Raw genomic sequence first — 27,883 nt, forward strand, 5'->3', positions numbered from 1 at the left:
TGGGGCCAAGGCAGCCTCCCTGCCGCTGCCAAATCCCTCCCCACCCTCCGCGGTTTCCTGTTCCAGGAACACGCCGAGCCCAATTCTAACTCAGGGCTTTGGCACTGGCTGTTCTTTCGGCTGGGCATTTGCCTCCTCCGGCTTCCTTCAGGGATGGAAACTTTATCATTCTGGTCTGTGCTCAAATGCCATTTCCCTAGAGAGCCCCCCTCCCCCCACTGCCCCCGACCACCAACCTAAACAGCAGCCCCAGGAACTTAATTATCACTCTACTTTCTGCGCGGCGCTTGTCACAGCTGTTGATGTTTAACTTAGGGGTTTACTGAACATCTCCCCAACTAGTCCCTGAGCTGTCCGAGTGAGAATGAGTGTTCTCTGATGGAATTAAGAGAGGGAGTCAGATCCCGAGCCCTGAGAGATGTTCAATAGCCTCCAGGGCCCCAACATTCCATCCCTGACCTTGTCAGAGGAGGGAGTGGACAGGCCTGCCAGGCCCAGGTAGCCGAGGCAGAGCAGAGGTTGACAGGAAAGGGTGCTGTCCGCTTCCGCCTTGCTCAGGAAAGGACCAGGCTGGAGACAGAGAGGGGCCCGCCTGCCTTCCCCCAATAATCAAGCCTAGGGAAGAACATCTCCTTTCTTGCTCTTTAATCTCGCTCTTCTCTCTTGACACAGTTCCAGCAGTGCAACCCTAGGGGCCAGCTCCAGAAATCGGGCGGGGGTGGGGGACCTGCCCCGGGGGCCCAGCCCTAGAGCGGAGCAGGGGCGCCTCCTTCCGGCCCGCCGTCCGGGCGGCCCCCCGCGGATGTCACGGCCCTGATAGGCCCGGGCATGGTGTCCAATTGGACGAATAAATAGGGGCGTTGAGTGGTCCAGGCGGATCAGGTGGGCTTGTGGTCTGGGTGGCTTTTGAGCGTGTGGAACTTGACGCTGTCCAGCTTCTCGAAGCGCTTCCCACAACGCTCGCACGTGAAGTTGTACTGCACCTCGGCCGTGTGCTTCTTCATGTGCCAGTTGAGCGATGCGCGCTGTCGGCACTGGTAGCCACAGATCTCGCACCTGGGGGAGAGCCAGCAGGAGGCACGGGGGGGGGGGAGGGAGGTCAGAGTGGGCGGGGCCGAAGAGCAGCACCGGGGAGGGGCTGCCTCGCCTTGGCACGCGGCCCAACCACTAGGGCGGGGCCGGCCCAGAAAGGGCTAGTGCCACCTGGGGACGCGCATACTCTGGACACCCCAGAGGCAACGCTGGGGGCCGCCTAGGCACTGCCCTGGGCGGGTCCAGGCCCTGATGCCCTTCCTCCCAGCCCCTCGCCGGAAGCCCATCACTCACTGCAGAGGCGTCTCGCCCGTGTGCGTGCGCCGGTGTACCTCCAGGTGGTTCTTCCTCTTAAAGGACTTGCCGCAGGTTTCGCAGGTGAATTCACGGACACCTGAAGAAGACTGTGATAACTAAAGCAGCTAAAATGAAGCGCAGCTACATCTTCGCAGGAGGCTCAGAGGCTGCCTAGGAAGGCAACTGAGCAGAGCAGGAATCTGAACTCGGATCCCTGAGGGGCACAGTACGCAAACTGCCAAGCCAGAGTGGGCCTGAGTTTGACCCGAATATTTCACCTATTGGGGCGATTTCACATAAAAATTCAAAGTTCCAGCTTCTTGAAAAATCTGAAGCCGTGCCCTCCCGCTGGGCACGTGGGGAGGCACCAGCGTTCCCCATGGGACCTATATGCTATGACCTGGGTCAGGGAGGTGCTTGAGGCAGAGGGAACAGAAATCCTGTCTCAAGTCCACTTCCCTATCCTGGGGTGGTTCAGTGTCCCTGCTCAGTCCTGAAACAGCTCTCACATGAGAATTGCTTGCGAAGTGGGGAGCCCAGGGGCCAAGCTAGGGAAGAGACAGCCGGCCCCTGCCCAGGTACACATGACTTATAATAATAGCAGGTTTCCTTGTGACCATGCAGCTCCAGCTTACTGACCACTGGGGATGTGCCCAGTGAAATGCTTTACTTCCACCGTCTCACACCAGCCCTTGTGGTGGACATCGAGGAGGCTCTGAGAGAGGCAGTCCCAGGCCCAGGTTTCACCCTGCTCCCAGCCCTGGCTTCCAGGCCCAGGGCCCCCTGCCTGCAGCTCAAGCTGCCAGCCCAGTCCTGGGCCTGACCTGAGTGAATGATCATGTGCCGCCGCAGGTGGTTGGATAAATAGAACTTCTTGCCGCAGCCAGGATGAGGGCACACTTTGGTCTTCCCTTTCCGATGCACGAGGTTGACGTGGTTCTAGGGGTGAGAGGGGCAGGAGTGGGTGTCACAGGCCCACCTCTGGAGCTCTGCAGGGTGGGGACAGATGGCGGCCGGCTGGGGCTTGCCCTTGCCCTTGGGACGGACTCCCACATCCAAGCTGGGGCCCAGGGGCACAACTGGGATCAAAGAGCAGCTTAACTGGGCATCTGCTCCAGCCAGGCTCTGGGCTGGGGCATGGGTCAGCCTCATCAGAACCATGTCAGAACCATGGGAAGGGGCTGCCACTAGCCCAGCTTGTGGATGGGGAAACTGAGGCTCTGGAGGCTTAGTGGTTTGGTCCTGTCTTACAGGAGGGCAGTGACAGGGCTAGGACTGGAGTCCAGGGCTGTCAGCCCCACAGTAACTCTTTCTGTGCTGTTGAGCTGCCCCCAGAGCCTGCAGCAGGCAGCCCCCAAGTCATTCATTCCTTTGTTCTTTCATTCTTTAACTCACAGGCACAACTGCTCCAGCATGCAGCACCAGGCCTGGCACACAGACGGGGTTCAATATGTGCTTAATGAAAACATGACTTGGCAAATTCAAAGTTCTCTTGGAGCCATGTCCTGCCTCAGGAGTGGGGTTGTGATGGGACCGTCTCTGCTCTCAGGGCACCCTTTCCAGATCCCAGAGGGCACACTGCAGGTATGTCCTGGTAGTGCAGTGAGTGATGGGGGCGAGGAGGGGAGTAGGGTGGGCTTCCTGGCAGAGGGACATCCAGAGTTAAGCTTGGAGAGAAGGCATCCTGAGCTGATAGGGTGGCCTGGGCAGAGGCGGGGAGAGTTCAGGTGCTAGAAGAGGGGGAGTGTGGGGGGAGCCCCTGGGACCAGGCAGGATATAGGGTGAGCAGAGAGAGGCAGTGGCTGGCAGAAGGAGGCAGGATGGGTGGGGCTGGAGAACAGGAGGGGAAGGCACAGAGGTGATGCTTGCCTCTCTGTGGAGAGGCTGAGATCAGCTGGGGCTGGGTGGGTGCATGGGAGACAGGCCAGTGGTACCTGGAGGCCTCGCCCCCATGAGCCACAGTGCCCAGACGCATTGCACAGGCAGCCCCGCCTGGCCTACCTGGGTGGTGGGCTCACCTGGAAGCTGCTAAGGGCCACGTAGACCTGGCTGCAGCCCTCGTAGGGGCAGTGGAACATCTCCAGCAGGCCATCGGCATCCATCACCCGCGACCGCTTGCTCCGCCGCCTTCTAGAGGGAAAGAGGCCTGTGGCATCAGAGCTCCTGCGCCAGGAGCTGCTCCTAGTCCCTGCCCCGCCCGCCCTGGCACCCACTTCTCGGGCTCCTTGGGGATCTCGTAGATGATGGCGGACATGTCGCTGCCCTCTAGCTCCTCCCCGTCAGCCTCGGCCTCAGGCTCGGCGCTCTCAGGCACTGTCGCAGCCAGCTCGGCCATCTCGGGGGCCACCAGCTCCTCCTTCTCCTCCTTCTTGAGTATGTACAGGTCCTCCTTCTCTACGGGGGTGGACACAGAGTGAGTGCCTGCGGGGACTAAGGCTGTTGAGGAGCTTGTTCTGGGGCCACTCCTTGCCCTCCCCTCGCCAGGTCCCAGTGTGCACCCCCCTTCCAGCCCCCAGGCTGGCATGGCCCCCCCAGACCTTTCTTGGTCTCAATGCCTGTCATGGCAGCAGGGTCTGTGGTACTGGGTGGGCCGCCCTCCGGCTCTGTCTGCGTGTAGGCAGCCACGCCCTCCATCATGGCACAGGGCACCTCATTGCCCAGGCCCCCTCCGGGGGCACTGCTGCCGGCTGCCACATTGAGGTGGATGCCCTCGGCCGTGAGGGCGTCGTAGCCGGGGCCGGCGATGATGATCACCTGTGACCCGGGCACCATGCCTGGCATGGGACAGCTGGCCACCACCTCGCCCAGTGCCTCCTGGGGCACGTTCTCAAAGAGGGTGCCGGGGCCCGGGCCCACTTGTACGGGCACGGGCACGCACACCACTGTCTCCAGGGCCTCTGGCCCATTGCTGGCCGGGTTGGGGCATAGTGGGGTGCCCTGCTCGGCCAGGCTCTCCACGTGATGGACGTCGAAGGGGATGTGCACGCCCTCCTGTGTGATGAGCCCACTGCTGCCTGCCGGGCTGGTGGGAGTGACTGCCGCCGTGGCTACTGTCGCCTTGGTTGGCTGGCCCTCAGGGGGCTCCTCGGAGTCAGAGGCAGACCCGGAACTGGACGAGTCGGAGCTGCCGGCCACCAGGCCATTGCCCACTGTGGTGACAGAGGAGAAGGGATGGTTACAACAGTGTACAACAGCAGCAGCTGGTATTTGTTGAAGCTCCCCCTGCCCCAGGGATTGGGCACTGCGACTCTCCTGTAAGAGTGGTCAGCTCAGTCCCATATCCTCCACTGCTGCCCCTGCACTTTGGGATACTCCCCTGCCTCAGCCCCTAGACCCACACTCGGGCTTCCTGGTTCCTCCCTAGTGGCTCCTTCTCAGCCTTTTCTGTTCTTATGGGCCTGGCAAGCTCTCGCTGGGGCTTCTCCTCAGTTCTCCACTCACCCCAGCATACTGGTCGGGCTGGCCGCGTTAAACACCGCCCTCCTCCTGGACACCAGCCAGGCGTCCAACAATTGGATTCAGTTCTGACACCATCTGTCTGGAGACCGTGTCTGACCCCGCACGTTAAAGAGCTCAGTCCCACAAGACTGCCCTCACTTCAGATACCAGTCACAAGTCCTGGATCACCCATACTTGCGGCTATAAAGTGGAGGTTCCGGCCGCCCTCTGCTCAGTTTCAATAATTTGCTAGAAAAACTCACAGAACTCAAGAAAGTGATCTGCTTCTGATGACAGTTTTATTATACAGGATATATCTCAGCATTTCCCGGATGGAAGAAAAACGCAGGGCAAGGTAATTGTGTGTGTGTGTGGGGGGGGCCCTGTCATGGAGCTGCCAGGCTCTCTACAGACACACCAGTCTCCAAGCACCTCAACATGTCCACCAACCTGGAAACTCTCAGAACCTCACTGTTTAAAAGAGTTTTTAAAATTTTATGTATTTATTTATTGGCCGTGCTGTAAGACGTGCGGGATCTTAGTTCCCTGACCAGGGATGGAACTTGCGACCCCTGCAGTAGAAGCACAGAGTCTCAACCCACTGCATCGCCAGGGAATTCCCAAAAGTTTTTATAAGGAAATGGCTACCCACTCCAGTATTCTTGCCTGAAGAATCCCATGGACGGAGGAGCCTGGCGGGCTACAGTCCCTGGGGTCACAAAGAGTTGGACACGACTGAGTGAATTTCACTTTCTCCAGCCCCCATCTACTTCTGGGGGCTGGGGGTGGGGCTGAGAGCTGCCACCGGTGACCGGCTCCCATCCTAAAGCTATCTAGGGACTCCTCCCTGAGTCATTTCATTGGACTGTTCCCCAGGTGTGCAGTATGCGGGATCTTAATTCCTCAACCAAGGATCAACCTCATGCCCTCTGCAGTGGGATCAGAGTCCTAACCACTGGACTGCCAGGGAATTCCCCAGCAATACAGTATGTTTAAATTAAGGAATGTACCTTTCTTTTCCCCTGCAATGCTACTGCACACTTAACAGATCACAGTTTAGTGTAAACATAACTTTTACATGCACTGGGAAACCAAAAAGCTCATGGGTCTCCCTTTATTTCGATATTTGCTTTATTGAGTCTGGAATCAAGTCTGCAATGTCGTCTAGGTCTGCCTGCATCTATTTTTATTATAGTGCCATCTCTCCCCATAGCCTGGTGCCTCTGGTGGACAGTTCTCACCTGAACCTCCCGTGGAGGTGCAGACTGTCACACCTCACTGCATCCTCCACTGCTCTCTGGTGTGGGGGGGGTCTTATGGGCGTCTCAGACTCTGGTTTGAATCTCCCCTCAGAGAAAGGCTCAAAGATCTCCCTATCTAAGCCAGTGGCAGCTGTGCCCGTCCGGTTGCTCAGGCCAAAGTCCTGGGGCTCTCCTTGACTTCTCCTTTTCACACCCACTTCCAATCTGTCAGCAAAACCTGTTGGCCCTGCTTCCAAAATACATTCCCAGGCAGGCAGCTTCTCCTACCCCCACCCCGCAAATCCTGGGCAGAGTCCCACCAGCCCAGAACATGCACTTCTTTCTCCTGGGTGCCCCTGCTCCCATCCTTGTCCCGCACCAAGTCTGTCTTGTCTTCAAGGGTCAGAGGGAGGCTGTGAACACCTGCTTAGGTCACCTCCGTTTCTAAGAATCTGCTCATTGCTTCCTGTGGAAGAGACAGGCCAGCTGTTCACTGAACAACACCCCCCACTGAGCCCCCCCACCCCATCTCTTCCTCCTGACACCTGGTGGACTACATGTCCCAGCAGCCTTTGCTGTTAGGTGTGGCGATACAGCTGAGTCCCAGTGGAACAAGAGTGGAAGTGAGCTGTGTCAGGTCACAGGAGGTAGGGTGCATTTGTGTCAGCCTCTGGCCTTACCTCAGTTAATGCCCTTCCCAACTGACTTGGCATAGCAGCCAAACTCTTCCATGGCCACACAGCCTGCAATCTGCCCCCGTCACCTCCTCTCCAGTCCCACTGACCTCCCTTCCATACCTGGGGATGCTAGGCAGGTTTCTGCCTCAGGACCTTTGCACTGGCCACTCGCTCTGCCAAATCCTCTTTCTGCAGATGCCTGCGTGGGCTCCTCCCTCACCTCCATCACAACCTTCCTCAAGAGGTATTTCTTTAGGGATGCCTCAGACCACTTTGTCTCAGATTGCACCCTTTTCTCTCCTGTTTTTCCCCCAAGACTTGCCACCTTCCACTGCACTCTAGGTTTTACTTGTTTATCTTGTTTACTGTCTGCTTCTCTAGATGGTAAACTCCACAAAGATGGGGAGATCCCTGTGCACAGGGTACCAGCTGATTGGTCCACGTTGAGCTCAGGTTTGTAAGAATGCTGCTGCTGCTGCTAAGTCGCTTCAGTCGTGTCCGACTCTGTGCGACCCCATAGATGGCAGCCCACCAGGCTCCCCCTTCTCTGGGATTCTCCAGGCAAGTTGTAGGAATGAGGGAACCCAAGACCAAAGCTTGATGAAGGCCAAGGGGGCCAGGCATCTTACCCAGGCATTTGGTACTAACGTCCACACGCAGGAAGAAATTGGGGACTGGACAAATGAATGACTGTCCCTTCAGTTACTCACTCGAGACAAAGCTGGGGTATACTGGCTGGGTACTACATATCACATCTATGCTCCCAGAGGGTCACGTGGAGAATACAGGCTCTGGAGGGGGATCCCAGTGCCCACTCCTCCACCTGTGTAAAGTGGGGGTGCCTGCTAACCTCTCTGGGCCTGGGGCTAACTTGGCACCTACCCAGGGGGTTTGGGGGGGTATTTAAATGAGTAAATAGGACAGTAGGGCTTATGGTAAGTACCTCATCAGTGTTCCCCATCATAGTTATTATAGAATAATAATATTCCCCCACCCATCCTTGACTCATCCCTAGGCAGCAGCAGAGGTAGGGTGGGGGGGATTGCCCCTCTTTTTTTTTAGTAAATATTTATTTGGCTGCACTAGGTCTTAGTTGCAGCATGCAGGATCTTTAGTTGCAGCATGTAGGAGCTAGTTCCCTGACCAGCAATCGAATCCAGGTCCCCAGCATTGGGAGTAAGGGAAGTCTTAGCTGCTGGACCACCAGGGAAGTCCTGATTGCCCCTCCTTCTAACACTCTGTAATCTTTAGGGTGGACTGAGCCCTGTGGCTCCACCCTGGAGTGGGGGTAGCTTCCTAGAGAGTTGGGGCCTGGCCAGGGCATGTGCCTGGATCCCCAATGACAATGTCCAGCTGTTAAGCGGACACTAGACTTCTTGCCGTTAATAATGACACTAATGACAGAATTGGCCATGCACCCACCAGCATCCCGTGGTCCTGGTGGGAGGTCCGCCCTTGGCAGAGAGCTGGTAAGGGTGCTATTGAGGGGCCAGGGCTGGCACAGGGACTCAGCCACTCCCTCCCTCTCCCCGCCGGCCAGTGCTCACAACAGACCTGGCCAATTGCTTCCAGCATTCATTCCTGAGAGCCTAGACCCAGAAGCCACTGGTTTCACAGCTGGGCTGGGCTGTCAAGGGACCCTTCTGGGTACCACTCTCAACCTAGCCAGACACAGAGCCAGATGGGCCAGTCACGTGACTCCCAGGAGCCTTGGTTTCCTCAACTGCTAATGACAGGGCAGTGGGAGGGTCCAGGGTGGTTCAGAGCAGGGCCTGGCATTGGGAGGACAAGATGGCCAAGGGGTTGGCTGCTCTCTGGGAGCCTGGCTGACACACCATGGGACAGCCGTTGGCCGGGGTGCCCACCCGGAACACCTCTTGCCCACGGCTTCCCCTCGGCCAGCTGGGACGCCACCTGCTCAGAGATGCCTGCCAGCCCTGGTGGCTGACCCCACCCTCAGCTCCAGCAGGGCGCCTGGCAGTGGGCCCCAGGTTCCTTCTGGTGCCAAGCCCCTGAGGCAGGTGGGCAGCCCCTCACCACCCACGTCTCCTCTGCTCCCCAACCAGAGCCAACAGGGCCCTCCTAGTCCTGAGCAGGCCGCTGGCTCACATGTGTGTGTGTATGCACGCGCGATGTGGGATGGCAGGTGAAGGGCTGGGGCAGTGAGAGATGAGCGGGCGGGGCCAGTGGTGTGGGGGAGGGATAAAGGGATGAAAATGGGAGTGAGATGGAGGAGAGACAGTGGGGGGAAGAGGAAAAAGGCAGGAGATGATGTGGGGGGCAAAGAGAGTGAGGATGAAATACAGAAAGATAGGAGGGGGAAGTGGGAACCAGAGAAAGGTCAAGAGCAAAGAATGGGGCACAGGGAGAAGGAGAACAGGCTGAAGGGAGGGCAAGAGGATGAGGTTCCTGAGAAAGAGTCGGAGGAAGTAAAGGAGATCAAAGAGGCCAGGGGAGGCCCAGCACCTGCCAGTCCTTCCAGCCGCTGTGCTGGGTTCCTGGATCCCAGCCCCACCTGCCTCTGATCTCGGGCACACTGCGCCACGCCCTGGTGGTCCCTTCGCAAAATGGGGACCAGCTCTCGGGCTCTATAAGGATTCAAGGACGGCAAGGTCACCCAGCTCCAGGGCTGTGTTACTTGCTGTGAGGTCTGTGATTCTGGCCTGATGCTGGCAGGGCCCCAGACCCCGCAGGCCATGGTGCGCCCTCCCTGCTCCCCCAGCAGACCCACCTTTATCACTCTCGGGGTCCGAGTCGCTGAGCGGCTTCAGCGGGGAGTGCAGGTCTTGGAAGTAGCGGTGCCCGGCTTCACATTGCCACACAGCCGTGGTGTACAGGCCAAAGGTGGGGTCCAGCTCAGCCAGGTGTGGCTCATAGGGGCAGCGGTGCTTGTGGTCCTCGTACCAGATCACCACGTTCTTCAGGCAGTTCACGTTGCGTCGCCGCCCTGCGCACACAGGCCCAGGGCAGCGTGAGGGGCAGTGCTTGCCCCCCAACCCCGCCCAGCAGCGGGGCCCCTAGAACCATCCTCGGCCTTATGGCTCCCTGGAGGTTAAGACACCCTCCTGAGTCCTCTCGAGGCCTGTCCCCAGCATACAGATGAGGAAACTGAGGCTCAGAAACGTGAGACCTGCCCTGGAGACAACAGAGGCTGGCCAGGGACTGTCCTCATTGCTGGGGTCGAGTCTTATACACGACAAAGTCTGGTGCCTGGCAGGTGCGCAGCACCCGTCAGCTGCTAGTTATAGTTAGTTAGGATCGTCCTCATCAACTCAGCGTCTCCTGCCTGCCCAGCTCAGTCGCTGCACCCTGGTCTCCCAGCTTTCACCTCTGCCCCTACCCACCACGGCCGACAGAAGGTGCCTCTGAACACTTGGGGCAAGTCACCACCCTTCTCTGCTCAGAATTTACCGGGGCTCCCATCTCACTGGGGGAAAAAGCCAAAGTCCTCCCCGAGGGTTCCCAAGCCCTGAGTGTCCTGCCCCGTCACCTCTCGCCATCACCTCTTCCCACTGCTCCCCTGATCACTCCACTCTAGGCTCAGGGCCTCCTCCCAGATCCTCACCTACAGAAGTATGGTCCGGCTTTAGGGCCTCTGCAAGGGCTCTGCCCTCCTCCTCCAGACACCTGCCCTGCCCCTCGCCCTTGGAGCCAGACTGCCTGGGCTAAAATCCCAGCTCTGCCATTTCCCAGTAAGCGACTCAGCTTCTCTGAACCTCAGTTTCCCCTTCCGGGCCGGGGGAGGATAATGGTCCCCACTTCCTGAGGGCTGCTGGGGGCAGGGAGTGACGACATTCATAGGGCCCAGGACAGGTAATGGTACCTAAGATTCCTGCGATGATCCTAGTCCTGCAGCCAACGGGGAGGAAGGTGTGCCCTTGACTTTCCAGGCTGGGGAATGAAGATGGGGTCTAGGAAAGGTCCTGGGGGCTAGGGATGGTGCTGGGGCCACCAACCCAGTGATGATCATGGGGTACCACCAGCAGCCACCTCTCCCGCCCAGCACTTGCCTCCTTATCTCCTCTGGCATTGGGAGTCATGGTCTTAGCTCAGCTTCTGCCTCTGACCATGAGAAGGGGAAGAGGAGGGGCTCACTGCCATCAGACGATGTCTCTGGACCACAGGCCCTCACCCTGCTGGATGTGGCCTGAGACCCACTGCCCCAGGGCTCGGGGTCTTGGTCAGGGGGTTGGGACCAGGAGCTCCAGCCTCTGTTCCAACAGCCCATACCTGGCTCCCCTCAAGCCTGGCACACCACACGTCCTGTAGGCTGGGGCACAAATAGTTCCCTCTGCTCTGCCTGGCTCCTCCTCGGCTGACTCCCACGCACCGGGCAGGAGAGCAGAGGAGCAGACGAGACCCCTTGGGAGATACATGGACCTGGGTTTGCAGTCTGGCCTGGCCACTTTCTGGCTGTGCAGCCTGGGGCAGTGACTCAGCCTTTCTGGTCAGATGGGGGCAATCAGAGCACTCCCGCTGAGCACAGCACTGGTTCAGGTTGCCTCCGACCCTTCCTGGCCCCACTCCCACCCCGGCCCCAGGCTGGGTCAGGCCTCTCCTCTGGGCCTCCTGGTGCCCCTACATCCCCACCCCAGGCCTGCTTGGCCTGCCCCCACCCTCCCCATCTTTCCCGTGAGACTGTGGGCTCTGGGAGGGCAGGGCTGAGTCTGCCCCATCTTGCATGGTGCCTGGCACACGTGGGCCCTTCATAATCCATCTGTGAGGGAGGGAGGGTGGGAACCAGCTACAAAGCCACTTACTCCCATCACCACCCCCACCCTGGCTGCAGCCCCACTTACTTTTCTTCCGCTTTGGCTTTTTAGGGACTTGCTCCCAAGGCTTCCTGTAACAGAGAGAGGAGGCAGTGGGGAGTGACCTTGGGGACTGATGATGGTGAGACCCTAATCCTGCTCGTGTGGGGCAGCATGGGAGCTTCTGCTTCCTGGCCCTGGCCTGCTGCCCATGGCGGCTTCACTTGGGCTCTGCTGCCCTGGCATGGGGTCTACCATCATCACCCACCTCACAGAGTGGGAAACTGAGGCCCTCAGCGTGAGGCCGCCCGCCCAGGGTCCCCAGGCTGGGGAATAGACTTATCAAGAGGGAGTTTATTCAGGGAGCCTGACCTAGTCAGGGGAGACTTTAAAAGTGCACTGCTGGCTCAACGGTGAGGACTCAGCCTGCTGGTGCAGGAGACACAGGTTCAAAACCTGGTCCGGGAAGATCCCACATGCCGTGGAGCAAATAAGCCTGTGGCCACAACTACTGAGCCTGTGCTCTAGAGCCCGGGAGCCGCACCTAAAGAGCCCACATGCTGCAACTACTGGAGCCTGCGCACTCTGGAGTCTGCTCTGCAACGAGAGGCCACTGCAGTGAGAAGCCCACACATCACAACTAGAGAGTAGTCCCTGCTCTCCGCAACTAGAGAAAAGCCCTAGAAGCAAAGAAGACCCAGCATAGCCAAAAGTAAATGAGTAAAGCTAATATAATGATAATAATAAAGTGCACTGCTGAAGCTACAGACTGGAGACAGAGAGCAAGAGGGCCGGAAGTCAGAGACTGGAGACAGAGAGCAAGGGGGCCTGTGAGGGGCCAGGACCTGAAAATGGCCCAGCAAGACTGCAGGAACCCCAGCTGTACAGCCCTGAGGAAATCGATTCTGCCAGAGCTCTGAGCAAGTTTAGAAGCAGGTCTCTCCCTGGGTGAGCCTCTAGGCGACAATGGCATATCGGGCTGATACCTTGATTTCAGCCTTGAGACCCTGAGCTGAGGATCCAGCTACAATGTGCCAGACACCTGACCTGCAGAAATGTGAGATCATAAATCTGTGTACTTTTAAAGCCACTGAGTCTGTAGTCAGTTGCTACCCAACAGCATCATCATAGACTTGACCTCAGACTGCCCCATCCAAGGTCCTGCACATTCTGGCCCTGAGGCTGGACCAGAGTCCTGGGGAGACAGTCAGGCCCTAATGGCCTGCTCGACGAGGGTCCTGCCCAAAGGCCATGCCATTGTGTCCACCTGCCTCCAGAGCTTTCCCCCGCCCTGCCTGGGTCCCCACACTGACTGTGTGCCCCAGTGGGCCACGGCCTGGGGGAGCCCAAAGGCAGGGGAGATCCCATGGTCTCCTATACCAGGATGGCCACCAGATCTGCCAAGCAGATTCCTGACCCCATGCGGGCCTCCCAGCTGCGGTCCAGCACAGGTTCCGAGAGGCTTTAGAGCCATCTCTCCTGGACTGGCCAGGGCCTCCCTCCACCTTCCTGCCACAATGCTTCAGGGTCTGCCCACCTGATTCAGACTGCTTCTCTGCTCTTCCTCATCTAAACCATACCAGCAGGCTCTGGGACTGTGGGTGAGCAACCCTGCCTCCCCGTGCCTCAGTTTGCCCATCTGTAGTAGGGCTCATAATAGTACCTTCCTCATGGGGCCGGCATTACATTATAGGCATTGTAAAGAGCCTGGTAATTATTCACTCAGCAAATGGTGATAATGATCACATTGTTGTTTAATAACTCAGTCATGTCCAATTCTTTTGCGACCCCATGGACTTTAGCCCGCCAGGCTCCTCTGTCCATGGGATTTCCCAGGCAAGAATACTGGAGTGGGTTGCCATTTCCTCCTCCAGGGGATTAAATCTAAGTCTCCTGGATTGCAGGTGAATTCTTTACCACTGAGCCACCTGGAAAGCCCAGTGATGACCATTATGATTCAATATTGTCACAGAGCCAGGACCTGGGACTCTGGTCTCCTTACTGTGGCTGGGACCACCCTCTTACCACAAATATCCTGACAGCCGGTCTAGGGTCTCTTTTCAGCTCCAACGCCCACCCTCTCTGACCCTTATCCAGCCTGATGACAAGTCTCAGCTTCCATACTTCATATCTGGTCCCAGGACAGGTCCTCTGGGCTCCTCTCCCCAGGCTCTGCCCAGGAATCCGTGCCCCAGCGTTCCAACCCAGGAGCCTCTATACCCTCCCATGGCCCCACCTCCCCTCCAAGGGGCCAGACTGGTTGCCTCAATTCTCACCCAAACCCAAATCCAAACACCCACGACCACTTCCACTCATTCATAGCCTCACCATGGCTGGGGTATTGGGAACTTCACTTTGTGGTGGAGACAGGCTTGGTGTCACTCAGACGGGAGTTCAAGTCTCATCTTTGCTACTGACTGCCTATGTAATCTCAAGCAGGTTTTGTCCCCTCTGGGCCTCAGTTTTCTTATCTGTGAAGTGGGGATAACTGCAGTGCCTCCCACACAGAATTTCCATGCAGATTAAAGGAAGAAATATCCTTGAGTATATTTTCTGGATTACTCATGTGTTGTGCCCCGAGGCCAGGTTTTGCCACACCACACACAGCCTTGGGTGTCTCAGTGCCCCTGCCCCAGTCCTGTAGGCCCACACAGCTCCAGCTGAGTCAGACAAGCTTCTGTAAACATCATTTTCAGATTAGGAACCTCCAGGGGATCCCTCTGGCCAGTGGTTCTCAACTCCAGCTATACAGCTTCAGCTCTTCAGAAAAAATATAGGATCTGCAACTCTACCCAGACTAACTGAATGAGAAACTCCAATAGTTGTGACACTGGCCTGAAGTTGTATAAGCTCCTAGCATTTCCTGACCTGCTCTTTCTTGGGCATATAAGCCAGCCTGCTACCCTGGGGAGGGAGTGGGTATAATTCAGCAGGTTCTGTCCTGATCCCCAGAATCTCCTCTGAGAGAAACGTGTGAATGTATACAAGTGAAAACCAGGGCAGATCAAGGGTTTTGTTGCAGCATGCTTGCGATAGGAAACAAACATTGTAACAGCTAATATCCGGACAGCTCACTATGTGCTGTTCTAAGCATTTGGGTGTAATTTAACTCATTTCATCATCACATCAAACTATAAGGCAGAAAGAGAAAAATTCCTTCTTTACAGGTCATTTTTAAGACCGAGGTTCTGTAAAGACCTCCGCCCTCCACCTGAGCAGCTAACTTGGGGTTTCCTCTTCACCAGAGTCTCCCTAGGCAGAGGTGTTCCCCAAGAGCCAAGAGGTTTAGGGATTTTAAGGGGTCCTCTGGAGTGTGCGGCCTTGGTTTCTGGGAGTGGACCCCATGCAATGCCAGGTGGGTCACTGGAACCTCAGGACAGGTAGGACTGGGAGGCCTGGGATGTTCAGTCACAGCCCCAGGCTACACTGTGGACGTTTAAGGGGATGAGGCCTTTGAGGTTCCTGGGGCCAGTGGGGACCTCGGAACCATGAGGCTTCAGGGAGGCGGGGCAGCCCCTCAGAGACTGGGCCGTTAGAATGCTTGGAGGTGGGTCCCATGCCAGGATTGGGCAGCCAGAGCCCTAGGGGGCGTGGCCAAGGGCCCAGGAGGCGGGTCGAGAGGCTGGACGCATCCTAGGATTGGGCAGTCGGAGCGACGGGAGGCGGGGCCGCGAGCCAGGCGCGTCCCAGGACCTGCAGTCCGAGACCCAGGCCGGCCGCCGGGGCGCCGGGCGGGGCTCACAGGTGCCAGGGGCGGGGCCTGGGGGCAAATGGGGGCGGGACCAGGCTCAGCGGGGGATGGGGGCGTCTCCTCCCTCGCTCCCGCCCACCCTCAGGCCGGGCCCCCTCACCCGTGGCGGCCGCTACGCTGGCCGCGCTCCAGCGAGATGAGGTAGGCGGCGAGCTTGGCGTCGCTCCAGCCGCTGCGGCGCCGCAGGTCTACCCAGGGCCCGTGCGCCTCGCCCAGGTACACGCGCCTCACGTCGTACTTCTTCCGGGACTCGAGCCGCCGCCGGGCCCGGTCCGACTCCGTGAGCCGCGGCCGACCCCGCGCCTTGCGGCCCGCCGCGCCCTCCTCGGCGGCCGCCTCCCCGCCTGCGCCCGCCTCAGCCTCCGCCTCCGCCTCGGGCTCCGGCGCCCGCTCCGCCATCCCCCCCTCCCTGGTTACCAGCCTCCCCCGTTGTTAGGAGCCCGGCCGGAAGTGGCGCGCATGTTCCGCGCCGGCGGGAAATTTCTGATGGACTCTCACTGCCCCACGGCGTCAAAAGGAGACCGAGAGCAGAAGCTGCGCATGCGCGCAACAAACGCTCGCAACAACCCCCTCTCTTCTTCATCCCTTCTGTTGAACCTTTGAGTAAACAGAGGCAAAAAGGGGTAGTTGAAGGTATGAGGCTGACCGGGGAGGAAACAGCGAAGAGAACCCGTAGACCCCCGGAGGATAGGGGATTCTTCCTCTGTACCTTTATCCTGAATGCATTGCGGGGATGACAGGGAGCTGTCAGTTCGGGGAAAGCCCTTGAAAAGGCGTGACATCAAGCATTAAAGGGCAGAGACACCACATGCCAGAGAGGAGGCAAGGCAGCCCCACGCAGGAAGACTTTTATTTGCTGTACACGCAAAGGTCATCTCGTGCCTTCACACTAGTCCGCGGACTATGCTCTCATGACCTCCCAGGGTCAGCTCTGGCCCTGCTGTTGTCGCTGCTGACTGTCTTCTTCTTCCTGGCCCTCGGGTGGGGGTGGGGGTGGCTCCTCCAGCTCTGAGGAGGATGCCAGGAGCTCCCCGGAGGACCCTGACAGGCGGAAGACCACTGGGATCCGGGCCAGGGCTGGGTTGGTCTCCTGAAGGCCCTGGATCCACTTGGCCAGTGTGGCCTGGTCATGGGCACCCGCCACGCATATGGCAAAGACAGGCCCTTCCTCCACTGTTGGGAGAGACAGGCCCTCAGTTTGTGCAGTGAGGACTGGCCCTCAGTTTGTTCAGCCCCCTAATGCCCACACTCTTTAGCTCCCTTTGCCTTTTGTGTATGTCCAAGCCTTTGCACACTCGATCCCTTCCACCTTAGCCTGCCCATTCCACGCTTCACCTGGGTGATGCCTCCTGATTCTTCAGGGTTCCACTGGAAGTCCTCCTGACCCCCACCAGAGATTAAGTTGTGTACCTCCTCCTGGGGACCCCAAGAATGTAACATGTCTGTTCCACCACTGACCTGAGGGGAGGGACTGGACCTGTCTTGGTCATGGCCAGTAGCCAGCACAGGGATGTTCCACAGATGTTTGAAGGAGAAAGTCACAGGGGGCTGACAGGTCTAAAGCCCCTGAGTGGGGAGTTTCGTGCTTTCATGTGTTTGTGTACCTGGGCCTCGGCTAGGTTTGTGAGGGTGAGTGTAACTGGACTAGGTCTTGGCCTGGCTCTCAGCACTCCACTCCAGAGGTGGTACCCCATCCCATGCAGTGTTCAGAATCCGACCTGTCCCGGTTTTTACCTTCATCAATGTTAAACTCATAATCATCCCAGCTGCTCCTCCCGTAGGCCAGGTCTAGCTGCATTGGGTAGTAGAGGTTCCACTCCTCTGGAATCTCCTCCACTTCCTACCCCAGGGAGGTGGTACAGGCAGAGTCAGAGGCCCTGGGCCTTGAAGCCACCTGTGGCCTCTTCCCTGGTCCCTGCTCTCCCACCCCCCCATCCCCCTCCAGACTTCTGAGCCAACTCACTCTTCCCACTGCCCTGACTTCCACTTTGGGCCCTTACCCGCTCCTCGGGGGGCAGCAAGTCAGCTCTGAGGATGTGGTAATAGACACATTTGTCTCGAAGCCACAGGGAGAAGGGGCCCTCAACGAAAATTGGGCGGGCTGGGTGGTGGCGGGCCAGGGCACTCTGCTGCTCAGGACTCTGGATCCCTGGTGTGGAGACAGACACCCATGGGGTAGGGGTGAGGGGTAGTTCTGGCTCAGGGGTTGTGCCCCAAGGCCCAGAGAGCCCTCCCAGCAGGCTCAGTGAGAATGCAGTACCCCCTCCCTCCATGGGGTACTTACGATGTGGGGTACTTACTTACCTACGATGTGGGTCTCTGTAGGATCCATTGTGTTGGGGGAGTCTTTGGGCAAAGGCATCTGTAAGGAAAGCAGGGGTGGACACTTGTGGCCCCCACAGCCCCTACGGGGGGCCGGGGGAGAGAGAAATGGGGAAGGGGGATTCCAGTGAATTCAGGGCCCCTCTGAGGCATAAATACTGAGCCTCCCACACATCACTCAAGACCACCACCTTCTTGCTTCTATCAGATTGAGCCAAAGCCACTGACCCTGGAGATTCTCATGGGGAGGGAACCCTGGAGCCAGCCCACCTGTGTGAAAATCCTGCCTCTGCCACTGTCTATATGACCTTGGCTGAGTCACTGAGAAGGGAGCTGCCACAAACCGCTCAAGAAACAGGAAGGCCATGCCCAGAATACAGTGAGTGTAGGGAGGTGGGATAGGAGCAGAGGTCCAGCTGGGCCAAGGGCCCTGGAATCTAGAGAAGGCTGCACCAGGGAATCAGGGCCTGTCTTCCAGAATCACTCTGGTTCCTGAAGGGGGACTGGCCCTGGGGAGGTGGCCGAGGGTGTGGCCAGGGGTGACTACCTGGTAGGTGGTGACCCTGGCGCTGAGGTCAGGCTCCATGTGCCGCAGGGCCAAACTGGCCAGGTCTACGGGGTCCTGGGGCAGGTCCCGGGGCACGGGGAAAGGGTTGATATTCTTGAAGCGTGTGAACCACAGCTTCATGCGCACCAGCTTGAGCATGGGGTAGCTTTTGCGGCCAAATATCTGCATGAGCAGGAACTCCGTCTCCTTGTTGGGCATCACCCCTGTGCCAGGCAGATGCAGGCAGAGCCTCAGGGAGGGAGAAGAAGAGGGAAGGGATGACAGGAGAGAGAGAGATGACTGAGAGATGGGGGATGGGTGGGCAGAGGTGGACTCCAGATTGAGAGACAGGAGAGGTCAGAGCTGAGGAACCAGGGAGTGGGTAGAGGGCCGAGACATGAGAGACGGAGGCAGCCCCTGGCCCCACCCAGGCCTGCAAGCCTCACCGTGGTTCTCCATCTGCTCCAGGACTGCAATCCCGCACTCCTGCTGCCGTGGGTAGTGGACAAAGATGCTGTGGAAGATGTTGCGAGGCCGGAAGACCTCCTTGGGGAAGATGTCAAGGAGCAGGTTGTAGACAGACAGGTCCCGCTCGACGCCGTACTCGCGCATCTTGCGCAGGGCCAGGTAGATGAAGTCCACATGGCCGCGCTTGTGCACGTTGTACTCGGCAAAGTTCTGCACCGCCCGCACGAAGTTTGCCTTGTCTCGTGCCCCGTCCAGCGCGGGCCTAAACAGCTCCTCGTGGAGTGCCAGGGCCTTGAGGGGCCGCCTCGGGGGCTCAGGTGGGCGTGGGAACAGTGACGAGTCGGGGTTGTAGGCGGCTGCACTGCAACGGAGGCCCCGTGGGGCCTGGGGCGGCACCTGCGGAGGGAGAACCACGGCTGGAACCTGGCGCCTCCCGGCGCCCCCGGGGGGCTGCCCAGTCGGCTCCTTGCTGGGAAAGGTGCCAGCAGGCATCCCTAATGGCCTCCGAAGAACTGTGGTGCCCTGGTTACAGACCCACGACCAGGTGCCATCACCAAGTTATCAGTTACCCTGAGGCACCGTTCACCACGGTGATGAACACACGCCCTCTGACACAGCAATCTTGCATCTGGTATTTAAATTCAACCGCTCTAAACATATCTGCCTCAGATGACATTTGTATATCTGCTGCATCAGTGGAAATGGACCAAATGTGCATCAGCAAGGAAAAAATTAAGCAAGTGGCCATGAGCCTGGACAAGGAGCACCCACCGCTGTAAGACACGTGGAGGAGGTGTCCTGTGACCAGCAGTGAGCTCCAAAGTATATCATTAAATGAAAAAAAGGAAAGTGTCAAACGGTGTATACAATAGCATCACATGTGTGTTAAAAAAAAAAAGGCTGATATATATTTGGTCCTCACTATTTGCAGATTCCATGTTTGAGAATTTGCCTACTTGCTAAAATTCATTTGTAATTCAAAAGCTAATACTCAAGGCATTTTCTGGCCATTTGCAGACACATGTAGTTGAGTCTCCCACCACCCATAGTCCCAGCTAAAGTGGAATAAGAGGAGGCTCTGCCTTCTTGTCTCAGCTCCCTTGCAGTCAACAAGTGTCCTTTTACTTTTTTTTGGTTGTGCTGTATGGCTTGAGGGAACTAATTGCCCGACCAGGCATAGAACCTGGGCCCTGGCAGTAGGTGAGTCCTAATCACTGGACCTCTAGGGAAGTCCCTTATGGAATAGTCTTCTGTTCCAGGCATTGTGGAGCATTTCTGAGAGTGAGGCTCATTTAATCTTTCCAACTGTCCATCGAAGGAGTGCCTCTTCATGTACCCATTTTACAGAAGAGGAAACTGATGCCCAAGGAGATGACACAAGATGCCTGGTGTCACGCAGTTGCAAAGCAGCAAAGCCGAGACTGCAGCCCTCAGTCCTACTGCACCCAATAACCATCCCAATATCCTGCTTAGGTGAGATTTAAAAAAAAAACAAAAGCATTCAGGTAAAGTGAAAGTGTAGGCACTACTACAGGTGATATGAGCATAGGGCAAAAAGCAGAAAAGCAAATTCTAGAATGCCCCAAAGAAGGGGAGACACTACAAATGATATGATGCAAATGAAATGCATAACTCAGGGTCTGGGTCACCGGAAGTGTTCAGTAAGGGAGCTATTAATATTGTCACCATCATCATCATCCTTGTTGTAATTTATGGTCATGATCACTTAGGGTAAGGGAAGGAAATTAGATTTTCTGGTCACATCTTTATAAGTAAATGCAGGAGTTAACCAGAGTCGCCACCCAAATCCACTCACCTTAGACCTTCTTAATTTTAAATTCAAGACCCTCACCCATGGGGACACCAACACTTTTTAAAAAAAATATGTATTAATTTATTTGGCTGAGTCAGGCCTTAGTTGAAGCACACAGGATCTTTTGTTGTGGCCCACTAACTCTCTAGTGGCGTGCCAGCTTAGTTGCCCTGGGGCATGTGGAATCTTTCCAGACCAAGGATGGAATCCACATCCCCTGCATTGTAAGGCAGATTCTTCACCACTGGACCAGCAGGGAAGTCCACCAACACTTCTTAAAATGAGTGAGAGAACTCATTTAATAATTTACGGGAACTCCCTGGTGGAATAATGGTTAGGATTCAGCACTGTCACTACTGGGGCCCGGGTTCAGTCTCTGGACAAGGAACTGAGATCCTGCAAGCCATGTGGTACAGCCAAAAAAAAAAAAATAATGAATAGGAGGGGCTTCCTGGATAGCTCAGTTGGTAACGAATCTGCCTGCAATGCAGGAGACCCCAGTTCGATCCCTGGGTCAGGAAGATCCCTTGGAGAACGCATAGGCTACCCACTCCAGTATTCTTGGGCTTCCCTGGTGGCTCAGAAGGTAAAGAACCTGCCCGCAATGCGGGAGACCCAGGTTTGATCCCTGGGTTGGGAGGATCCCCTGGAGGAGGGCATGGCAACCCACTCTAGTATTCTTGCCTGGAGAGTCCCATGGACAGAGGGGCCTGGCAGGCTACAGTCCATGGGGTCCCAAAGAGTCAGGTTCAGCTGAGTGACTAAGCACAATGAGTAAGAGACATTCAACTAGCACTCAGAGCAGACAGAACAGCCCAGACCCAGCCCCCTACAAACACCCTCTGCCCCTCCCCTCCCCCCTCCACTCTTCAGGCTGGCTTCACTGGGTGCATGGTGAGGGCTTGGGAGCAGATCCCAGGCCTGCTTGCCTCTTCCTCCGCCCGCCCTCCCAAGACTAGTGGTTACCTGAGAGAAGGGGGCTCCTGTGAAGGCAGTGCTGCAGACGCCCCCCCAGCCCCGGGAGAGGCCCCGGGCCAGCAGGATGGCTTGGGCCCAGCTCATGCCTTTGCCTGTTGGACAACCACCTGGCAAGAGAAAAGAGACAGCATCAGTCTGGCAGCCCACCCGCTGAAGGCGATGAGACCTCTCTCCTGGGCAGAGGCCATGTCCCTGACGGCATGGCTAACACACCGGCTCCACTGTTCTCTTCATCCACAAAGTGGAGCAGGAGTGATGATTACAATCAGGGTCCCTGTTCTCCTGTACCAGATCCTTTACTGTCTGGAGGAATTTGCTTCTGCATTGGTTCCCCTCCCTGCCAGATCATTGTGTTTTGTTTAATACCTTTATTTCCATGCCATAGAGTTGACCCTTAGTATAAAACTAAATGTGCTTTCACTAGTTGACCCTTGAACAACACTGGGTTGAACTGCATGGGTCCACTTATAGGCTGATTTCTTTCTTTCTTTTTCATATTTATTTTTGTGGGACTTCCCTGGCAGTCCAGTGGTTAAGATTTCACCTTCCAATTCAGAGGGTGCAGGTATGATCCCTAGTTGGGGAGCTAAGATACCACATGCCTAAGATTCCAGGTGCCTCATGGCCAAAAAACCAAAAACATAAAAACAGAAATATACCATAACAAATTCAATGAAGACTTTAATATATATATAGGCTGTGCTGAATCTTAGCTGTGGCATGCCGGATCCAGTTCCCCAACCAGGGACTGAATCTGGGCCCCCTGCTTTGGGAGCACAGAGTCTTACCCATTGGATCACCAGGGATGTCCCTCATTTTTTTTCAGTATATACATACTACAGTATAGCATGATCTGTGGTTGGTTCAATCTAAGGATGTGGAACCATGGCTATGAAGGGCCAATTGTAAAGTTATATTTGGATTTTTACCTGTGCAGAGGGTTGGCACCCCTAACCACTACATTGTTCGAGGGTCGATTGTATATTCACAGAATTGTGCAGCCATCACTAAATCTAACTTTCGAACACGCTTGTAACCCCCTGCCCAAAAGAACCCTATATCCATTAGCAGTCATTCACTCAACCCTAGGCAACCCCTAATCTACTGTGTCCTCTGGGAATTTCATTGAGCTTCCCTTGTAACCTAAATGTAAAGAATCTGCCTGCAATGCAGGAGGCCCAGGTTCAATTTCTGGGTCACGAAGACCCCCTGGAGAAGGTAATGGTTACCCACTCCAGTATTCTTGCCTGGAGAATTTCATATTATTGGAATCATATATATGTGCTCTTTTGTGACTGGCTTCTTTCACTTAACATGTTTTCAAGGTTTATCCACGTTGTAACATCTAACAGACTTCCTTTCAACTGCCAAAAAAAAAAAAAATGTTCACGATATGGATTTAACCACATTTTATTTACCCATTCATCAACCAATGAACATTTGGGCTTCTTCCCACTTTTTGACTATTATGACTGTTGCTGCTATGAACACTTGTGTAGTTTTCGTGTGAACACATATTTACACTTCTCTTGGGTATATACTTAGAATCAACTTGCCGGGACATATGGTAACTCTATGTTTAATCATTTGAGGGACTGCCAAAGTGTCTTCCAAAGCGGCTGCACCACTTTACATACCCACCAGCAGTGTATCCCAACCAACAATGTATAAGGGTTCCAGTTTCTCTGCCTTCTTGCCAATACTTGTTGCTGTCGGCCTTTTTGATTATAGACATCATCCTAGTGGGTGTGAAGCGGCATCTCATTGTGGTTTCGATTTGCATTTCCCTAAAAACTAGTAATGGTTGAGCATCTTTTCATGGGCTTACTATCCATTGTGTATCTTTTTCAGAGAAATGTCTATTTAGATTCTTTCTCCATTTGAAAATTAGGTTATTTATCTTTTTTTTACTATTGAGTGGTTTTATTGAGTTGTTCATATTCTGGACCAGCTCAGTTCAGTCGCTCAGACCTTTATGGTTCTCAACTACTTTTTCACATTCTTTGAGTTGTCTTTTCACTTTCATGTTATTTCTTGCAGCACAATTTGTTGTTGTTGTTGTTGTTGTTTAAATAAGAGGTTTAGAACAGGAAAGGCTCTTAGGAAATGTTTTTTGAGTGTTAGTTGTTATTACTATTGTGCATGTGTGTGGGTGCATATGGGTGCTCGTGTGTGCACGCTCATTCATGTCTGACTCTTTGTGACTTCATAGACTATAGCCCACCAGGTTCCGCTGTTCATGGGATTTCCCAGGCAAGAATACTGAAGTGGGTTGCCCTTTCCTTCTCCAGCAGCACACATTTTTAATTCCAACAAAGTCCAGTTTTCTGTTTTTCTTTTATAGCTGTGCTTTTGATGTTGTATCCAAAAAAACCGTTGCCTGGTTCAAGGTCATGAAGATTTACTGCTACGTTTTCTTCTAGGAGTTTTAGTTCTTACATTTAAATCTTTGATCCACTTTGAACTAATCTTTCTAAATGGTGTGAGGAAGGGGTTCACTTCATAAGGATATCCAGTTGTCCTAATACTATTTGTTGAAGAGACTATTTTTTTCTGTTACTCTTGTTGAAAATCAACTGACTATAAATGTAAGGGCTTACTTCTGGGCTCTCAATTCTGTCCTATTGATCTATATGTTGAGCAGTACCACATTGTTTTGATTATTGTAGTTTTGTAAGTATTGAAATTGGGAAGTGTTAAGTCCTACAACTTTGTTCTTCTTTTACAATATTATTTGGCTATTCTGGATCCTTCATTACATATACATTTAAGAATCAGCAGTCAATTTCTGGAAAAAAAAAGTCAGCTCGGATTCTAATAGGGATTGTGTTGAATCTGTAGATCAATTTGGGAAATAAAGAGTCGGACACAACTGAACGACTGAACTGACTGAATAATATTAAGGTTTCTGATCCATGAACATGGGATACCTTTCCATTTATTTGTTGTTGTTGGTTTAGTCGCTAAGTCATGATCGACTCTTCTGAAACCCCATAGACTGTAGTCTGCCAGGCTCCTCTGACCATGGGATTTCCCAGGCAAGAATACCAGAGTGGGTTTCCTTCAACAGGGGCTCTTCCTGACCCAGGGATGGAACCTGCATCTCTTGCATTGGCAGGTAGATTCTTTACCATTGAGCCACCAGGGAAGCCCTCCATTTATTTAGATCTTCTTTAATTTCTCTCAAAAATGTTTTACAGTTTTCAGTGTAGAAGCCCTTTACTTCTTTTGTTAAGTTTATTTGTATCTTATTCTTTATGAAGCTATTGTGAAATTTCATTTTCACATTGTTCATTGCTAGTGTATAGAAACACAGTTTATTTTTTATACGTTGATCCTGTATCTTGCAACCTTGCTGAACTTGCATTAGTCCTAATATATATATATTTTTAATTGGATTCCCTAGGATTTTCTACATCCAAGATCATGTCATCTGCAAATAGAGATAGCTTTACATCTTCTTTTCAAATCTGGATGCATTTTATTTCTCTTTTTTGCCCAGGTGTCCTTGCTGAACCTCCAGTGCAAAGATTAATAGAAGTGGCCAGAGTGCACATCCTTGTCTTGTTCCTGATCTTAGGAGGAAAGCATCCAGTCTTTCATCATTAACTATGATGTCAGCCATTGGATTGTCCACAGATGACCTACTGGGTTGAGGACATTGCTTTCTATTACTAGATGCTGAGAATTTTTATCAGAAAGGGCATTCATTATATTTTGTCAAATGATTTTTTTTTGCATCTATTGAACTCATGTGAATTTTGTCCTTTAGTCTATTAATATCGTGTATTACATTAACTTTCAACTGTTAAACTCATATTGCATTTCTCTGATAAATTCCACTTGGTCATGCTGTATAATTCTTTTTATTTGCTGCTAGATTGGGTTGCAAGTATTTTGTTGAGGACTTTTGCATCCATATTCATAAGAGAACCTGGGCTAGAGTTTTCATTTCATGTCATGTCTGTTTGCTTTGGTATCAGGGTAATGCTGGCCTCATAAAATGAGCTGGAAAGTATTTGGTTCCCTCTTACCACCATTTAAACTTTCTCTAGCATCTCCTTCTGCCTCTGCTCCACATCTCTGTTCCATTGATAGCACAGCTTCTCCCAAGAGGTGTCTGTATATTATACTCCTTTCTTACTCTTTCCTACTTGGCTGCTGCGCCAGCCACTCCACTGACACCACTCCTGTAAAGACCCCTTGTGTGTTCTCCATTTAACAAAGCTAGTTATTATTTCTTTGGCCTCATTTTGCTCAATTTCTCAGAAGTATCTTGCATGGGTGAGGCCCTCCTCCCATGTTGACACTCTTGATTTTCTTCCTAGCACCCAGGCCTGTTTTTTAGCCAGTCAGCAAGCCCTGCTTCCTTCTCTAAAGTTTGCAATGTTTGCAAACTTGAATGTGCAGATGAATCACTGAGGATCTTATTAAAATGCAGATCCTGATTCAGCAGGTCCAGTGGAGCCAGAAACTGTACCTCTAACAAACATTCAAGTGATGCTGATTGCTGCTGGTCTGGAAACCGAATTTTGAGTAATAAGGCTGCGAAGAAGCCCACATTTTGAATTTATCTGTCTGCTACCCTAAGACATCATTCAACTACCAAAAGAGGTGTTCCTCTCCTCTCTGTATTCCTGTAGGCAGCTCTAATGGTTTTTTAACTTTGTTCATATTAGAATTATCTTGGGAGCTTTAAAAAATTCCCATGCCCAGGCCATACCCCAGATATACTGAATCAAAATATATAGAAGTAGGACCCAGGTATTAGCACTGTAAAGCACCCCAATGCCTCTAACATGCACCTGAGATTAAGACCTTATTCCAAACTTTCGCTATTCAAAGAGTATCTATGAGACCAGCTGCATTTGTATCATCATCTGGGAGCTTATTAGAAATGCCAAATCTCAGCCTTAATCCAGACCTACAGAATCAGAATCTGCATTTTAACAAAACTCCAGGTTTCTCCTCTGTGTGTTAAGGTCTGAGAAATGATGACCAATATGCTGATGCTCCTAAATGTTTATCACCAGTCCTGAACCCAAGTCTCCTGATCTAACTGCCACTTTGGTATTTTCCCCAGCCATCTCAAACTTATTTTGCTCCAAATCATATCCCTGCTTAAACGTGTCCCTCCTCATCTTAGCCAGTGACATCACCACTGCTAGTCATTCAGATCACAAACCTGGGAATTCTGAGTCCATTGTGTCCCTCACTCCCCCAGTCCAATTCATCAGCTACTCCTGTTGCTTCCAAATCCATCTTAAATGCATCCATTTCTCTGCATCTGCAGGCCACCACTCCAGTCCATGATCTCTTTTCACCTATCCCATCTCAACTTCTTTCCTTACCTGCCTCCAGTCATTTCTCCCCGCAGTGGTCAGAGGGAGCTTTTTAAAACGTAAAGTAAATTTAGTGTTCTTTGCCTGACATCATTGATACAGCACACAAAATTAAATCAGACAGAATCTGCCCCTCCAAACTCACCTCTTATTACTGGCAGCTCCAGCTACACTTGTTTCTTAAACAAGTTGGCTTTATTCTAATCTCAGAGCCTTTGAACTTGCTTTTCTCTCTGTTCATAAATTTATTCCCCCAGATCAGTCTCTGGTCATTCAGGTCTATAGTCAAATAAGAAGCCTTTCCTGATCACCACCCCACTCCCAATCTAAAGCCCCATTACCCTGATGAATGCATTTTAAACAGTTATTAGCATCTGAAATCATATGTTTCACTTATTTCTGCTTTGTTCAGTGTCTGGCTGGCTCCCTGGGGAGATTGTGTGTGCGTGTGTGTCTGGCTCCCTGGGGAGACTGTGTGTGTGTGTCTCCCTTGGGGGGGGGGGGGGGGGAGAGAGAGAGAGAGAGAGAGAGAGAGAGAGAGAGAGAGAGAGAGAGAGAGAGAGAGAGAGAGTGTGTGTGCGCCTTATTGCTGTGTCTCCAGCACCCGGGACAGTGCCTGGTATAATGTAGGTACCCAACAAGCATCAGTTGAATCAGAAAGAACTAAATTTCTACCAAACTTCTAAAAATCTGAACCCCTAGGCAGGATGTACCTACAGCAGCTCTGAGGCTGGCTGCCAGGATTTTGACTCCTTTGGGTGACAGCGACAGACCCGGGGTCGAACTCCAGCCTAGCGGCCGACTTGCAGCGTGACCGTGAAAGAAGGCTGTAATCTCTCTGAGCCTCAGCTGTCTCCTCTGCAAAACTGGAGAGTAGGGACGTGGAGAGGTAGGTAAGCATAGTGCGGCTTTGCCTGCACATCCCGGCCCGGTACGCCGAAAGGTCATGGTGCCCTGGCCCGGAAACCGGGGCCCTTCGAGGCTTCCCTCCCGCACTGCCAGCCCAGAACGAGCCTCCCCGGTGCCCAGAAGTTCGCGCTTGCCTCCCCACGCGCGACCTACCTACTCACGCGGCTGGCCGCGGAATCCCTGCCCGTTCGGTCTTGCCGCTGGGCGCCGCCATGTTGCCCAGAGATGTTCCGGGTCACGGGCCGCCAGGGAGACAGCAAATCAAGACCGCCGGTTTAGAGAGGTCCCGCCCCAGAGGGAGAAACGCCAATAGAAAA

The 27,883-nt window shown here is 53.9% G+C and overlaps 3 protein-coding genes across 14 annotated transcripts in view; 1 reads left to right on the top strand and 2 right to left on the bottom strand.

Annotated features, from left to right (window-relative positions):
- Nucleotides 1-633: 633 nt before the first annotated feature.
- Nucleotides 634-15,639, bottom strand: ZNF653 (zinc finger protein 653). 5 transcript variants are annotated; one of them, XM_081498498.1, is made up of 11 exons: nt 15,288-15,639; nt 11,485-11,528; nt 10,916-10,955; nt 10,509-10,534; nt 9,417-9,632; nt 3,867-4,478; nt 3,543-3,723; nt 3,348-3,459; nt 2,154-2,268; nt 1,327-1,426; nt 634-1,056 (listed from the first exon to the last, which is right to left on the bottom strand). In XM_081498498.1, exons 1-11 carry the CDS (start codon nt 15,584-15,586, stop codon nt 879-881), a joined length of 1,923 nt encoding a protein of 640 aa, XP_081354624.1. In that variant the 5' UTR covers nt 15,587-15,639; the 3' UTR covers nt 634-878. The 5 variants fall into 5 exon arrangements, with proteins under 5 accessions (XP_081354624.1, XP_081354623.1, XP_081354627.1 ...); XM_081498497.1 differs by having other exon boundaries at nt 10,509-10,576; XM_081498501.1 differs by having other exon boundaries at nt 10,509-10,576; nt 10,696-10,955.
- CNN1 (calponin 1) overlaps nt 15,035-27,883 on the top strand; it is a 29,705-nt gene continuing 16,856 nt past the window's right edge. The window contains exon 1 of the mRNA XM_081498521.1: nt 15,035-15,180. The gene's annotated coding sequence lies outside the window, so the exon portion shown is untranslated. The remainder of the gene's footprint in view (nt 15,181-27,883) is intronic.
- On the bottom strand, nt 15,997-27,798 carry ECSIT (ECSIT signaling integrator). Of its 8 annotated transcripts, none has more exons than XM_081498505.1 (9): nt 27,720-27,798; nt 27,375-27,523; nt 21,304-21,422; nt 18,503-18,920; nt 18,057-18,280; nt 17,492-17,549; nt 17,188-17,336; nt 16,922-17,027; nt 15,997-16,360 (listed from the first exon to the last, which is right to left on the bottom strand). In XM_081498505.1, exons 3-9 carry the CDS (start codon nt 21,397-21,399, stop codon nt 16,113-16,115), a joined length of 1,299 nt encoding a protein of 432 aa, XP_081354631.1. In that variant the 5' UTR covers nt 21,400-21,422; nt 27,375-27,523; nt 27,720-27,798; the 3' UTR covers nt 15,997-16,112. The 8 variants fall into 8 exon arrangements, with proteins under 8 accessions (XP_081354631.1, XP_081354632.1, XP_081354629.1 ...); XM_081498506.1 differs by having other exon boundaries at nt 27,371-27,523; XM_081498503.1 differs by lacking the exon at nt 27,375-27,523.

Source organism: Giraffa tippelskirchi, chromosome 6 (genome assembly GCF_054371585.1).
Source record: "Giraffa tippelskirchi isolate mGirTip1 chromosome 6, T2T-mGirTip1v1.2.pri, whole genome shotgun sequence".
NCBI classification, from domain to species: domain Eukaryota; kingdom Metazoa; phylum Chordata; class Mammalia; order Artiodactyla; family Giraffidae; genus Giraffa; species Giraffa tippelskirchi.